This window comes from Xenopus laevis, chromosome 3S (genome assembly GCF_017654675.1).
Source record: "Xenopus laevis strain J_2021 chromosome 3S, Xenopus_laevis_v10.1, whole genome shotgun sequence".
NCBI lineage: Eukaryota > Metazoa > Chordata > Amphibia > Anura > Pipidae > Xenopus > Xenopus laevis.
Genome location: NC_054376.1, coordinates 77,851,766 through 77,868,726, shown reverse-complemented (window position 1 = coordinate 77,868,726; position 16,961 = coordinate 77,851,766). Strand labels below are relative to the sequence as shown.

Genomic DNA, 16,961 nt, shown 5'->3' with positions numbered 1-16,961 from the left:
TAAAAAAGTTTCTAATATAGTTAGTCTAAAATGTAATTTTACATTACATCCTATAAGGGCTGGAGTGAGCGGATGTCGAACATAATAGCCAGAACACTGGATGGAGCCAGAACAAAATGGATCCTCTGGTGCAGTAACCTTATTTAATTTAATTATAATAAAGTGCCAAGTATAACAAACAATGCCGTTTATTTCATAAAAAAGATGACGTGCTGAAGACCCTTCAGGTAAGTTAGACCAAGGATGATAGATTTATGACATTAACACAACACAGTTTATTAAGAATACTGCACTATATATCTATTTTGCAATTCCCTACAGATATTTGTTTTATATATGTTCAGTGGAATGTAAAATAGAATCTCATATAAACAATATAAATATAAATGTTATCAATATTCTCTTGTATAGATTAAATGCATACTATATTACTAAATGCTAGTGTAGGGATGTGTATTATTTAGCAGGCAGTTTCCCTAGTGTTATAGACACCTAACTGGGTCCTAAAATACAGTTGGGAGGGGTAACTGTTTCCTATTCCTGCTTTAAGCTATGCCCCTTGTTGTTTCTCACAGTGACCAGCAGATGGCACTGTGCTAGAGTATAAAAGACTCTGAAGCCATGCTTTCAGTGTCCATCTTGTGCTGGCTCTAGCCTGTGCAGGAGGCAGAGCTCGAGTGGAACCTAGACAGGTCAGGTCTAGTAAGAATAGGCTACTCACCTTTATAGGTCACTCTAGGAGTGACAGACAGTCAGGATATTTATCTGAGCAGCTTGAGGCTCCTACGAGGATTGTAGTGGGATTAAGATCCCCGGGTACTAATTGCCCAGAAGTAGGGACTTAGTGTACAGACCTAGGGTAGAGTATTCCCCTCAGGTTCCACTTAGGGAAAAGGCTGAAAGCTAGGTGTACCTCCTCAAAGCTGCATGTATTGTTCCTATCTCTGAGGAGAATAATCCTGACCAAAGGGGCTGTGAGTACTGCCTATTCAATGTAATGTATGATCCTGTAAATGTTCTCTTTATGTACACTCCACTGAGGATTGTATGCTCAATAAATCTGTTCTATGGTTGTTATAAGAACCACTGACGCCCAATTATTTGCACCCTGAATACAGTTACAGTTGCACTACACCCTGCTTCCACATTGCTGCGAAGGTTCACCCCCTCAGATTTTAAGGTCACATCCAGAGTACTGGGAGTGAAGCTTGTAGTAGAGTAAGGTGCACTCAATGTACTATAGCGCTACACTAGTATAAAAAAAATTACCTCAAGTACATGTAGATAGAGATAACAGCTAATAGTCAGATGTCTTACTAAGCACATATCTACATTATTTTTGTCTGGAAAGGGATTATCTACTGTATTCTTGTTTTAACACATAATTTTGTAATATTGCAAGGGCATCAAGAATGATTATTGATAATAAATTAATTTTTAAAGAAGTTCTTGCCAATCTGGAAATATTTATATACAGATACTGTAATCCAGGTGTTATATTGTCACTGACACCTCAGAGTTTTCAGTAATTAACCTTGACAATGTTATCAATTTTGCATTTCAGAGATATGTATGTCAATGAAAGGTCTTGTGGTTACATAGTGAACTTTAACTGACATGTCTTCACGTTAAAGTTGCATCATTATTGAGGTTGAAAATGTCAACCTCTTCTGTTCGTTTGCTGATCTAGAAGAATGCAAATAATAAAAGTTGCTTTGAAACAACTCTTCCATATATATATACAGATGAAGCCACTTGGATTTGTGAGTTAAATGCGTCATGACTCAGAGTTAATTGAAGAAACTGTGTTATCTAAAGTTATCTTAACTCATTTAATGCATTTAACCTTTTCATTAGCATACCAAAGCACCATTGTTCACAATGGTGAATGCTTTAATTAGATGGGATGTTGTGACACAGTTTTCTGTGTTAAATGAGATAAATGGGATATCTGTGTTTAGTTATTCTGTGTCAAACAGACAAACCAAAGTGGCTGCATCTGTATATATATATATATATATATATATATATATATATATATATATATATATATATATACAGAAATCCAAAGTATCCGCACTCACAGGTCTTATGCGTAAAAAAGATTTTATTACAAAGCTTACAGCCTAACGTTTCGGCCTCCTCCGAGGCCTTTCTCAAAGTGTATTGGTCACATACAGGAAAGCAATATATACATAAATTGGCGGGAAACTACAATGATGTCATGTCATGATTAGCATAACGAGATAATTAATATTCATATGTGAAATCCCACTATATACAAATTAAACCATTAATGTATTAATATATTATCCTTATCACTTCTGTAATTCATTTAGCCCAACAACTCATGAGTAAAGTTAAAAACAGGTTAAAAACAAAACACAATGTAACCCATATCTAAATCCCAAGTTAAAATTACTTTTTATACCCTGTTACAATGGTTTTAAGGGTTACTATGTTGCAGAATCTTTGAGGATGTAACTATTATCCATGGTCACATTTCACTTGTAACAAGCTCGATAGAAAGCCCAATGTACTAGATTTGCCTTATCTTCAGTCGGTCTATAAATAGCGGTACTATAATCCCAGGGGCTTACTCTACTCACTCCCTAATTTTGGACAGTGTTATCTACCCACAATGATGTAATATTTATTATCTATATAATCCACTATTCCCCTAGGGACCTCCCATAACCACCCGTGTCCCGATCGCTGTCCGTGTCATGCATACCTATATTTGTCAAGGATGTATCTACAAGATAAGGTTCCTCGTTTCTTAGGCTTTAACCCACCGCAGTATTAACCCTTATGTTACTTCCCAGTATTATAGTAGGACAAAATTCCCATACATAAATCCCACTGATGCGGTGATATCATAGTTTAAATGAATACATAATAAATAATAATACAATTCATACAAATTATAATACACGTGCCCATAGATAAATCCAATTACTAAGTGAGTGAATCTAAAAAATAAATTTCCATTATATATAAAATAAATTAAAGGATCTATAAGAATAAACAAACATTTACGTGAACTGAACAGCGTGATAAAACTGACATATCATAATGCATATAAAAAACCTTATAAATCAAATTTCTGATTCATATTGTGCAAGAATACTTTAAGCCTTTAGAAAATCCATGTGTATAGCCCATATTCAAAGGTTCATTACAAGGGTCCAAGTAACAAGGGTACTGCGAGATCCATGGTCCGTCTCCAAAGCAGACAGTTAGTGTGTTAAACCGAACATGTTCCTATACGAGGACAACTCTGTGATCTCTACAATCGGCTAGCCTGCTGCCATCTTAAATTGATGTATAAAGTGATCCCATACAGGGTCGGACCCTCTCCAAACGGCTCCCATATTTGTTCAACGATTCAAACACCCACAGACAGCGCTTCACTAAGTCTGCAGACATCAAGGAGCGAAAAACACAATAGCGCCTTACCAAAGTGACGCTTCAGCTGTCCTCACCCGGTACTTTTAAATTTCACGCTCCACACACAAATGGCGCGTCTCTGGTTCCCCCAAATTATACAGAGAGCGACAGGGCCCATCAATGTGGCAAACCCCGAGGCGCTCCCCATTGCGGGGCCAAAGATCCCTTACTCTCCGCCCGTGTGGATAATAGGTAGTCACTTGTGCAGGGAAGATACTCCGCCGGTGTGGATATTGGGTAATCACTTGTATAGGGAGGGTTCTCCACCTGTGGGTAAGGGGAAATCACTTGTGCAGGGAAAGTACTCAGCCGATGTGGAAAATGGGTAGACACTTGTGGAGTGGATTATATAGATAATAAATATTAAATCATTGTGGGTAGATAACACTGTCCAAAATTAGGGAGTGAGTAGAGTAAGCCCCTGGGATTATAGTACCGCTATTTATAGACCGACTGAAGATAAGGCAAATCTAGTACATTGGGCTTTCTATCGAGCTTCTTAAAAGTGAAATGTGACCATGGATAATAGTTACATCCTCAAAGATTCTGCAACATAGTAACCCTTAAAACCATTGTAACAGGGTATAAAAAGTAATTTTAACTTGGGATTTAGATATGGGTTACATTGTATTTTGTTTTTAACCTGTTTTTAACTTTACTCATGAGTTGTTGGGCTAAATGCATTACAGAAGTGATAAGGATAATATATTAATACATTAATGGTTTAATTTGTATATAGTGGGATTTCACATATGAATATTAATTATCTCGTTATGCTAATCATGACATGACATCATTGTAGTTTCCCGCCAATTTATGTATATATTGCTTTCCTGTATGTGACCAATACACTTTGAGAAAGGCCTCGGAGGAGGCCGAAACGTTAGGCTGTAAGCTTTGTAATAAAATCTTTTTTACGCATAAGACCTGTGAGTGCGGATCCTTTGGATTTCTGTGGATAATAGTTTTGATACTGCACCCAGGCATATGAACTTCTTATTCGAGAGTGCTGGCTTTCTATGGTGATATATATATATATATATATATATATATATATATATATATATATATATATATATATATATATATATAAAAAGAAAACAATTTTTTTATTTCAACGTTTCGGCTCCTCTACTCAAGCCATCTTCAGGAAGTCTTCCTGAAGACGGCTCGAGTAGAGGAGCCGAAACGTTGAAATAAAAAATTTTCTTTTTTTTTTTTACATATGGAGTCCTTGGAGTGCGGTTTGTACCAAAAATATTGCAATACATTTTAAACCTTTAAACCTTTAAACCTAGGCATTCACTGTTTCTGTTTTGAGTGCACTCACTTTGGAGTGTTGTTTGTTCACTGCATACTCATGTGTTGACCAGCACCCAGGCAGCTGTGATGCCCACTTTGCCCTGCATCATATGAACATAATATAAATGAATGGGTCTTTTTTGGCAAATTGTACAAATGGAAAGGTATAGATTTCTGGATATATTATTGATTGCCTGGGTGTATTAGATTGGTGAAAAAGCATAGACATTTACACAGACACGTGCAAATGCTTGATTGCCAACTATATTGGAACTGTGTTTCTTATTCTAAATCACCTAAAAAAGTATTATATTATTCAAATCCACTAAAAAGGAAAACATTTATAATTCCCCATAGCTTTATATGGGATACAACATCCCAGAGAAGAAAACATTTGGGTGGTCTTGAGTAATGAACCCAAAGGGCTCATAAAATTATGAATATTTTCATAAATGATATTAACAAATTGATACCAGGCAACCTGCAGAATTTCAACTCTGAAAAATCTGTTCCTACATTTTTCTTACAATTGTTTTATATAATGTTTGTTTGCTTACTTGGGTTTGATTGAGCTTCAACTAAGCCTTAAATCAATGATGTCAGGACATGTGATGAACTGTAGGGCTGAAAAGTCTTTTAAACATATGGGCATATATTGTTAGTTGAAATGAAATCTAACCCATCATGGCATAGAAACTGGTAGGTTCTATTTTACTGCCGTATACTGTAAAAAAATCTTTGAAAGAGATCTAGTGAATTTTAACATCCACTGCAGCCTTAAAGAATCTGTTCTTTTGATGCCCCTTTCAGGTCCTCTGACAAACTGTACAAAATATATTTTTAAATAATAAATCCTAGAATTACCCCCTGCTACCTTACATTTAGGAAATGTCTGTGCAAGTTGTACTTTTCAGACTTTGTTCATTAAATCATCTTCACTAGAACATCTTAAGGCTGAAAAGCACCAGTTGTGTTGCTGTCAGGTCATTCCCATCAAAATTATAGATGGCAGCTGTTTCTCTGTAAGCTGAACTACTCTGGCAGAAAAAAATACCATATACATTGATGCATATTTTGTTTTGGTTTATGCTAAAATTCAAGAAGGTTGGGCATCAAGCCTATGTTAAAATTTGCTCATTAAAAAGCTGTGGTTCACTGAAAAAAACTTTCCTTTTTTATTAGAGCATAGCTTTTTAAGAAGCAAATAAATGAGTGGTATATTGCTGAGGTTCTGAAATAAAGATGATCTGGAGTGCTTAATTCTTAAGTGCTTGTACTTAACACTTTTATTCATTTAAATTAAGAAGAGTATTAATAGCAAAATGAACAAATGTTTGCATGAATTGCCTTTGACTTGAGAAACTGACCTTTAAATACTGTACAATTCCATGGCTATAATAGTAAAGCAATTAGGATCAGAATAAATCTTTCATCAGAATAAGTCTTTCACACTCATTAAAAGAATTATGCTATAAAACTAACATTAAAAGCAGATAAATATTGAACAAAAAGATTGTCAATGCACTTGTGTATTTTTTTCAAGTTTCTGTCCAAAGAAGATATAATTAAAAATAAAAATATTCATATTATCTAGTATTGTGTGCAGAACAAGTATGCTTTATTTTCTTTTATTGCATATTAATTTTTAAACTTACCATTGAAATTAACTGCCCGAATATAATTGAGAAGCTCTTTTCCATCAATAGTCCTCATTCGTGGGCACAGTCCAATATACCCGGGGCAGAGATCTTTGTGCATATTATTCAGTGCATAAGCCATTGCATATACTGCATCTATCACAAATTGGACTTTTCCTTCCTGTTCATAATTGGAATGCCGTCCAATACGTTCTAACCCTGTAGAATGAAGGAAGCTATGTTATTAATTTCTACAAAACGATTCTTTTTTTTAAACTATGAAAGATATATATTGTAGCACTTTAAGTAACTGAATATATAGGGTCATTCACAAGCACAAGTGCAGTCATAGCTTTGACTTGATTCAATAAAAATACTTCAAACAAACTTTTTGCACTTCTGTATAGTTACAGTATAGTATGTACCAATGTACTCCCCCAGTCAGCTGTGATGATAGTTTGCAAGCATGCCTACACTGGAGAACCCTGGAGCTACTGCTACCCTTGACATGGTTGTAGTTCCAGTGTTTCCACAATGAGTTGCATCAATAAGCAAAAAAATGTTAATGGTATTTTAATATCAAACAGAAGAAATGTCATAATTCCCACTTTGAACATGCATTTGCAATTTCCCATGATGCTGTAATTCTGGGTAAAATGCTGCATTGGGTGTAAAAAATTATTATTTCAAGTTGCACAATGTACCGGGCATGTAAATAAACAAGGGACCATTTTTTTAGGTGATTGTGGCTGGCATGTGTATCATCCAGACCAATTTTCATTGACTTTTCCCATTTTGTACTTGACCTTTAAATGTTTCATAAGAAAAATGCTCCACTCTTAAGCACCTGGCCTGTCACCCTTGGGTAATATATTTATTCTACACTATAACAAACTTTACTATATTCAGCTGCTAGCGGTAAATTAGGAATTTTGACTTTTGAAGAGGCAATGCAAATTAAAAAACCTAAGCCTACTATCTGTGTTAAATACATGTTCAAGTTCCACCCATGGGGATATATTTGCTTTAAGTGTCCAATTCAATTACTGTAGTTTCCTAATATTGAATTGCACCTACAGTTCAATAGTACAGCTTTTATCCTTTTTAGTTATTTCATAAGCATTTTAAGCTTAAGACACATATTCCATAGGTTTTCCTTAGGGGGCATAGGGTTAAAAAGGAGGCGAAGGTTAATGAGTCCTGCAGCAAAGCGACTAATGGCACATATGGCATTTTTCCACTGGTAGAAAAAGTGCCAAACTGCTCTGATCTAAGCTCAGAATACATGTTTCATATAAGGGTATGGCTCTTCACATTGTACAAGCTGGACGGGATTTATAGTGGATGGTAGATATGTATCCCCGGTTTTTAGGTTCTGAGACATCCCATTTAAGAATGTTCCCTTTAAGAAACACCAGAGGGTTAAGCAGCCAGAAGGTGGGCTGGACAGCCAAGGAGTGTTTAAGGGAGTCAGCAGCAGGTGTGCAGTGTGTGAGAGAAGGAGCTGCACAGGTGGGCTGGGCTGTATTGTTGGAACGGATAGCCAGGGGGATATTTTCCTGGTGTTTTCCCTACAGACCAAGCCTGGATAGTACCTTGGGGTACTGAAAACTTAAAAACGCTGAAGTAAGCTATTTTGTTTATTGCTGGACTTTATGTTGCTGAATGAAGCTGTTTTTCTTTCTGTTGGATTTTGACTGCTGCTGGAAGCTCTTTGTGTTCAAAATAAACTGCCTGTTTTTCTTTTCACCTTGGAGTGGCCTGCATTTATGCTAACAATCCTGTTGTGATCCCCCAAACTTCACAACATTTACACGTGTAAATGGGGAAATTCCCATATATGTGTAGGATCCTAATTACACACATGCAAACAAATCCATATGGGTAAACAGGGAAAATTTGATTCTCTTTGCTTTATGCTTTTAAATTATTATAATAGGACAAGAGATGTGAGAAATGAGAGGATACAGAAAATAAAGAGATCTGTTATCTCAAAAATGTAGTAAGGACTAAGGTAAAATATTCAGTATTTCTACTGTTACATAGAAGAGAAGAAATAATGGTGGCAAGAAAAATGTGATCCAGCCATAAAATATTAGTAATAAGCTGCAGAGACAAAAATAATACAAACAGTATCATAATACAAAATGCATGATGGCTTTAAAGCACAAGGAAAGAAATTAAGTATATTTATATTTTTCCAGTGTTCTGCTGTGATGCATGATATAATCCCATAACAAGCAAGTTATATGCAGTATGAGAAATTGCTAAGTATTTCAGCAAGGTAATACATTTTAGAAAAATGTAGCTTAGGAGGTGTTTAAGCTTATTTTATTGACACTCAAAAATAGTCTACAGAGAATCTGAAACCAGGCTAAACTTGATGCTCCTATAAAATATTGGTAAAATGTAAAAATAAAAAAAAATGATCTAGACCAAATAACTTGGGAACTAAACTAGCTTTTAGATGAGTTTCTCCTTGTCCTATTTCTGTTTTTCCTCTTTATCGTCTCACTTTTCAGGCATAATCTTCCTCTAGTTTTCCATAATATATTCCAAGACAAATTATGGTCAAAAAGGAACTCTTTATTGTGATTTTAAAAAAAACCTTTCATTTTAAAATAAATACTGTATATTGTTGGACACCATGCACCCATATAGTAGAACTGATCTGATTGATTAAGAAGTAGTGATGAGTGAAATTGTCTTGTTTCACCGAAAAATTTGCAGAACTGCTAAAAAAAAAAATTCGCAAAATGAATTGAAATCATAGGCAACAAAAAATTTTTACACACATAATTTTTCCCTCTATCTAAATGCATTAAAGTCAATGGCCATTTTACTTGTAGCAACTTTGTTCAACAACTTTTTTGTCTCAGCAACTTTTTGTCCAAATGCATTAAATGTGCTTTTTCTCAAGTTTTTTCTTACTCCAAATATATTCAATGCAAGTCGAATGGGTGTTTTTTCATATGGCAACTTTTTTGTCTCTGCAGCCTTTTTTTTTTTTTTTTTTTAAACATGTTTTTATTTATTTATCACATAATAAAGCTTGTTTTCACTATGTAGTTTCATACATATTAAGAATAATCAATGCAGATTTTTCAACAATATATAGTAACATTATGAGATTTACAGCTCTAAATCTAGTATATGATCCTACGTAGGATTTAGTGGATATGTAGCTAATATTCTATTTATTTGATGACTCCTGGGAGGTACGAAATCCAGCCTTGTTCGTGTTGCCATGTGTCGAGGTATTGGGATGACTCCATTACAAGTGGGTGTTCTCTAAGGGTTTCTTCGTCATACCATGTTGTTGTCTAAAGGTGTAAACTGTGAGGTGTCTTATATGTTGTGGAAGTGATGTTATAGATATTATCCAGGTGTTAAAGAATTTGATTGTGTTTTGTTCTTTTCTGATTATTGCTTCCAACCAATCCATATGAAATAGGTGATGTTATTTTTGTTTGACTATCACCATAGGTGGAGAGTCAGGGGATAACCAATGTTGTAGTATCGTTTTCCAAGCTGCTGCTGCTGCTAGTTGGGTATAATTTGTGGTGTTACTAAATAGTGCCCATTCAATTTGTATTTGGATAGGTTTCCCAGCCATCTGTCCACCATATGTGACTACCTCTTGCCAAAAAGTTTGTAATTTTGAATATGACCAAAGGTCGGCTCCTGGGGAGCAGCATCTTATCTGAGGAGAGATTTCCCATTTTATATCTTCTGGTTGGAGTTAGAGATGAATTATGAAGTATTTGGAGAGCCATCTCTTTATATATGCTTGCTGGTAGTAATTTCATTATTTTCATGTGTTGTTTTAAGATATCTGATTTTGTTGTGTCAGTTATGTATGTCACCCATTTAAAGGCAGAATTTCCTTCATCTTCTAATTGTATTAATGTTTGTATCATCTGATATAATTGTGATGTTGTTGGAGATATGTGTTAGAGCTAATTAAGGGAAAATTCTTTGCTTAAATATTGCTCTAAAGATATGGTTGTATATTGGTCTTTATTGAGTAGCCAGTTTCCTGCATATCTTAGCAATGCCACTGTTATATTCACTAATGTTGGGAAAGTTGGCTCCCCCCAAAACTTTAGGTTGTTCAACTTTGAATAAGCTGATCTTTAAAGGTTCTAAATATGTGATTAATTCTTTTGATATCTGTCAATTTGATGTAGTATGGTAACATTTGATGTGGGTACAGAAGCTTAGGAAATATTACCATTTTAATAAGGTGGATTCTGCCCATAAATGTCAAGTTTGTGTTTCCATTGTTGTGTTTCTTGTTGTATGGCATCTATTGTTTTCCTTATATTTAATGCATATACGTTTTTATCGTGTGATGGTATTTTGATTCCTAAATATTTTATATAGTGTGCTGTTTTTTTGAAGGGGAAGTGTGGGAGCCAGTCTGTGGGTTCTGAATGATGAAGTTGGAGTGCTTCTGATGTATTTGGAAACCTGCTATTTTCCCAAATCTTTGTATGATTTGTAAAAGTATTGGTACATTGGTTTTGGGTTGGCCGAGGAATAAAAAGATATCATCTGAAAGGCTGTAACTTTTAAATTTATCTGTCCTATTTGTATTCCCTTTAGAGTTGTGTTCTGGATTATATGTTTTATCAGTGGGTCAATAGCAATGTTGAAGAAAACAGGCGATAATGGACATCCTTGACGAGTTCCTCTTTTAATTGGGACTCTATCCGTGTTTAGATTAGTAACTGTCATAAATGTTGTAGGTGTAGGGTATAAGTTCAATATGTGCATGCCAAAGTGTTGGAATTTTAATATGTGTCTTAAATGTTTGTGTGATATTCTGTCAAAGGCTTTGTCTGTCTAAATTTATTAACATTCTGTGTTTTCTTTTCTCTAGTTTACTATAGTAAACCGCTGTTGTAATTTTTCCGGAGTGCCTGAACTGGATATCTATGTTTGAGGAAACCCACTTGATGTTCGGTGAGTATGTTAGGTAATATTCTTTGTAATATGTCTGCCATCATTTTAGTATATGATTTTTATGTCTTGCTTTAAAAGTGATATTGGTCTATATGAAGCTGGATCTGTTAGATCTTTATTTTCTTTAGGAATCCGTATTATCCTGGCTACATTTGCTTCATGCCATAATGGTTCACCTTGTAATGAATCATTGTATAATGTAACCAGGGTTGGTGTTATGTCTGTTGATAATTGTTTGTAGAATTCTGCGGATAGACCATCTGGTCCTGATGATTTCCCATTTTTCAGTTGTTTAATTGTGGTTAATACTTCTTTTTCTGTTATAGGTTTGTGTACGATCTCTCTATCCTGAACTGTCAATTTCTAAAGATTGGCCTCTCTGAGAAACTGCAAGCCATCATGTGGTTCATCTATTGTGCATTTTTGTCTCTGCGACATTTTTGTCTCCTGGACTTTTTTGTTGCAGTGAATTTTTTCATAGCAAACACTTTCGCCAACAAAAATGTGGAATTGCGCTGCAAATCTGTGCCTGGTGAATACGTTCATTCATGACCATTAAGAAGCTGTTCTTTGAGAATAATGCTAAAACTCCATATAGGCCGATGAATGACAACTGCATTCTGTACCTCTCAGAAGCATGGAGGAATACTCATGTATACCTCAAGGTTAATAGAACATGGGGAATTTTGACTCCTTTTGCCATCCAGTCAATTGTACTTTTACAGTACTTTCTATTTCACTAGTGTCAGGGGCATGGCACTATTGCTAACATTTCCTAAGTGCTAATTTGTCACAAGTGCTTAGAAATGGGAGTTAAACAAGGCAGCTCTATGGAACTAACTCCAATCTCTTCTCACTCCCACAGGTAATTCTGCTCATCTATATGCTGCTATATACACCACTCTATTGTAACCCCTGTATACTGCTTAAATTCTGGTAATTCTGCTTATATAATTACTTGTATCTGTTAACCCCAATAACTTTTGTCTGTTAGGCCTTCTCTGATTTATTACTTGTGATAAATATCTTAAACTCACATCTGTGTTCACTCCTCAGTGAGCAAAATATATTTGTATAGCCTCCAAACTTGGTTCTGGTGTCTGTATAACCCCACCCTTTGATGATTAATTAGTCAGTTAGACTTTTTTTTTTTTTTTCAATTAGCGGCATATAAATTCAGACCCAGCATAGGGGATGACACTAATGTCAGGGGCATGGTACTAGTTCTAACATTTCCTAAGTTCTAATATAGTATTTTACATGTGCTTAGAAATTTTAGTTAAAACAAGGCATTTAGGCAAGGCTCAAGGCATGAGATTCCCTTCAATCAACAATGAACCAGCTGGCAAACAAGAAAACACTTTTCTGTTACCTCATACTTCAAAATGTTTTCCTGTATTTCTCAGCTTTGCACTTTCATGCATCCTAAAACATTTTTTGCCACTTTCTCCAACAAATTACAAAGGTTTAGAAATTTCAGCCTCTCTTACTTTCCTCCAACTTTCTCTCAACCTTTCTGCTTTCAAAAGATCTCTTAAAATACACTTATTTAAAGAAGCCCACCCTCACTATGCTTTGCTACCAAATACATTGCCATATGCTACATCACACACCTTGCTTATTTCTCATCTTGTCCACTCCCACACCTTGTGTATCATTACTTTCTCCTTTTAGTTGGTAAGCTCTTTTGCACAGGCCTTCCTCCCCTTTTGTACTGGTACTGGTCATTATGTATGTAACTCTGTATGTTATATGTATGTAATTCATGTGATTTCTTTTTATTAGCACATTTATTTTACAGAGCTGTGCAATATGTTGGCACTCTAAAAATGCATAATAATAACTAAACTAGTTTAAATCCATATTGATGGCTAAACCCTCCTGTGTTTTTTTTTTTTCAATATTCCAATGATTTTGACAGCTTTAAGGCATGGTTTTCCAAATCCAAATACATGAGCCCTGTATTCCCAAGCATTCCAAATAATATATAACATGCCTGTACTATAGTGGCTATTTTTTGTAATGAGTATAGAGATCCAATATCATTTCAATAGCTAGTATTCCATTGGTTATACTTTATTAAAGGGGTTCTTCAACTTTAAGTTAACTTTTGGTATGTTATAGAAAGGTTAATTCTAAGCAACTTTTCAATTGGCCTTTGTTTTTATTTTTTATAGTCTTTAAATGATTTGCCTTTTTCTAATGACTCTTTTATGCTTTTAAATGAGGGGTCACTGACCCCACCTAAAAAAAAAAATGCTTTGTAAGACTACACATGTATTGTAATTACTACTTTTTAATTGCTCATATTTCTTTCTATCCTATTCATATTCCAGTCCCTTAATCAAATCAGTGCATCACTAGGGTAATTTGAACTCTAGCTACCGGATTGCTGAAATTGCAAACTAGAGAGCTTCTGAAAAAAAAAACGAATACCATAATACTACACATAATAAATTAGAAAAACCAATTGGAAATTGTTTTAGAATTTCACTCACTACTTCCTACTTAAAGTAATTTAAAGGTAAACAACCCCTTTCATTTTATCATTTTATTAATTATTGGGGTAAATCTACAAATGGTGTTATTCAGTACAATGTATATAATTTTTAGATTTGTGTGTGTATATATATATATATATATATATATATATATATATATATATATATATATATATATATATATATATATATATATATATATATATATATATATATTCCAGTAAGTAGGACCCGCACTAGTTCATATTCAGTGAAATCAAAGTGTCTTTATTCACAGGTTCATTTTCCAACGTTTCGGTCCTCACTGGGACCTTTTTCAAGGATAAATGGCTAGTGTGTGGGTGAAGTATCTTGACACTTTGATTTCACTGAATATGAACGAGTGCGGGTCCTACTTACTGGATTGTATTACACTTTGACCAACGCACCACCATCGTTTGAAACAAATCCGGAAGGAGTGCGTTCACTGAACCGACAGTGTATATGTATGTGTGTGTAGATAGATAGATAGATAGATAGATAGAGAAGTCTTCAAATTTTGTACATGTATTGTTTTGAAGGTTTCTGGAATAAGGGTTAAGCCTCCATCCTGTTACCATACCAATTACAACCAACAGTCTTATTTAAATAAGCATCACAGTATGTATACTACATTATACTTTTTTTAATTATTATGATAGCTATGTATTATGCATTTGTAAGGTTATATTGAAACACATTTGAATAACTTATTAATCTCTCTGATTCATTTTATATAAATCCAACCATTTAATCTCTACCAGTTATGCATGTCACTTGCTTCTCCTGTATTGTGAACTATTATTGAAACAGAACTAAAAGTTTAATGAGACATTTCCTTTAAATCAGCAGATGCTTCTCCATTAACATTTTATTGCATATATTTATGTATATTTTATATATTTATTGTATATATAAGGTAAGTGCGCTTAAAAGATTTAAGGCACTCTAAACACTGTGATCCATACGTTGCATTAGATCAGACATTAGCATGGAGTATGTCATAGTTGAAGTAGCCAATTCGATGGTCGAAGTAGCCAAAAAAAAATTCGAACTATTTTTCCTCTTCCTTCACTCGAACTTAGTGAATGGGCCTCTTAAAGTTGGAAAGTAGCTAAAATTTATATCAAAGTTTACTTACTGCATCAAGAATATGCTGTCAATTGCCAAACAATGTAACACATCTTTATTACATTAAATTTGAATAAAAAAATAAAATGCAACACACAGGGTATACCAAGTTATTCTGTTTAGTGCCATGACAAAATTATCAAGGCATTTAGGATTACAGTGCATTAAAGGGGGGCCCTTCCACCCTAAGAAATAATTCCAAATCATTTTCTATCATATTAGTTGAGCAAAATTAACTTTACTTGCACTATATAAATTGTTTTAATAGTGTTTCCTTTATACTTTAATTTCACAATCACAGCAAGATGGCAGGTGCCATATTGTGGATATTGTTATTAAGGCAGTTATTTTGTTTGTGCTTGAGTAGGTTATTTGAGTGAGCTCTAATATATCTGCTAGGAAAGGGAGCCCTCCTAAAATATATATTAGATCTGTCCATTAAAAACTGACAACCAACTTCTTCATGGAGAATGAAGAAAGACAGATGCTGAGAGAGGAGAGTAAAAATAAACATGATTATTTCCGAAATGATACAGAATTTATAATTGATTATATTTAGAAAAGATTTTTATTTCATTATTATGAAGCTTATATTAAATTTTAATTTTCAAAATAGTTCCCCTAAGGATTTTATACAAAATAAATGTCTAATACAAACATTTTTTAACATTAATTAAAATTTAATAAGAGCCTAAATCTGTGGATTTTAATATAAGCCATCAAAACCTTGCTATGCGACTTTCTTTATTTTTACTTTGTTTATTCTTAGTGAAAATTATATTAAAATGCAGTTGCTGACTTTGAATAAAATGGTTTTCAGAATAAAAAACAATTCAGTGCTAAGTACTCAATTGCTTTTTATACAACTGAACTATGAATGACTTACAGATAAAGGCAAACCAATTTTACAATGCATTTACCATGTTTATCAAAAGTAGTAAGTTGACCCTTTATTAGCAAGTTATAGAAGTTTAGTCAGAATCAACTGCCAATTAAATAGCTTCTACCAGGCATGAAACTTTTACAAATGAAAACATATAAAAAAACTCAAACTGTTCTGGCCACATAACAATGGCGTTTGCATTTAAATTGCTTTGTTCAAAGATGTTATTGTTCTGGACACAATACTGCTAAAAAAACTGATGAGCAAACTTGAGGTTTGTGTTTTATATAACTTTCTACATAAATTCTTTAGAAATTAGTGTTTTTACAGGCAGAATCGATCATATACAGTATTTACTAGAATTAAGTCAAAGGCAACTGGACATTTAGGGGCAGATTTACTAAAGGGCAAAGTGGCCGTCACTAGTGAAAATTTGCCAGAAATCTCATCTGCAGGGATATTGCCAATTTACTAACAAGTATTGACATCAATTCACTAGCGAAAGAAAATGAAGCTACATCCTCCTCAATCTTATGTCAGTGACATCATATCCTGTATGCAGGCAAGTCATAAAATTTTCATTTTTTTAAAGCAGGTTGCCTTCAAAATTCCTAACTATAAAAGATTTTTGTGTTAGCAATTTTTTTTAAACAATTTGAGGGGTTGGCTCATGTCTAGGGCATTAGTGGACCTTTTTAATCTTTATTTTGCTTCCTTGTACATGTGTAATAATAAGTAGCCACTTATTAAGCATTTTAACCAACATCTCTAAAAAAGACGTCTATATGACCTATATGTACTGTACCTACCCTTTTCAAATTGACCTAAGCATAAGAGTACTAACAAAGTTTTAGAATTGAACCCTGGTAAAATATTGCTAAAAAATGTTTGCGCTCATGAATTCACGCTAGGAAAACGTTGCCAGCGTTTGGCTGCCGAGATGCAAATTCGCATTTTAGTGAATTAGCATAGTGGTATCGAATTTATGTCTGGCAAAGTGGCACGAGTTTTTCTTGAAAATGTTTCACCGCGCATCCAAGTGGCTTCTTCAGTTCAACAGAAGTGGTAGGG

The 16,961-nt window shown here is 34.2% G+C and overlaps 1 protein-coding gene across 1 annotated transcript in view; it reads right to left on the bottom strand.

Moving 5' to 3' along the window:
- grm8.S (glutamate receptor, metabotropic 8 S homeolog) overlaps positions 1–16,961 on the bottom strand; it is a 424,459-nt gene that overhangs the window by 98,231 nt on the left and 309,267 nt on the right. Inside the window, exon 7 of the mRNA XM_041588525.1 lies at positions 6,408–6,608. Within this exon, the coding sequence (XP_041444459.1) occupies positions 6,408–6,608 (201 nt within the window). The remainder of the gene's footprint in view (positions 1–6,407; positions 6,609–16,961) is intronic.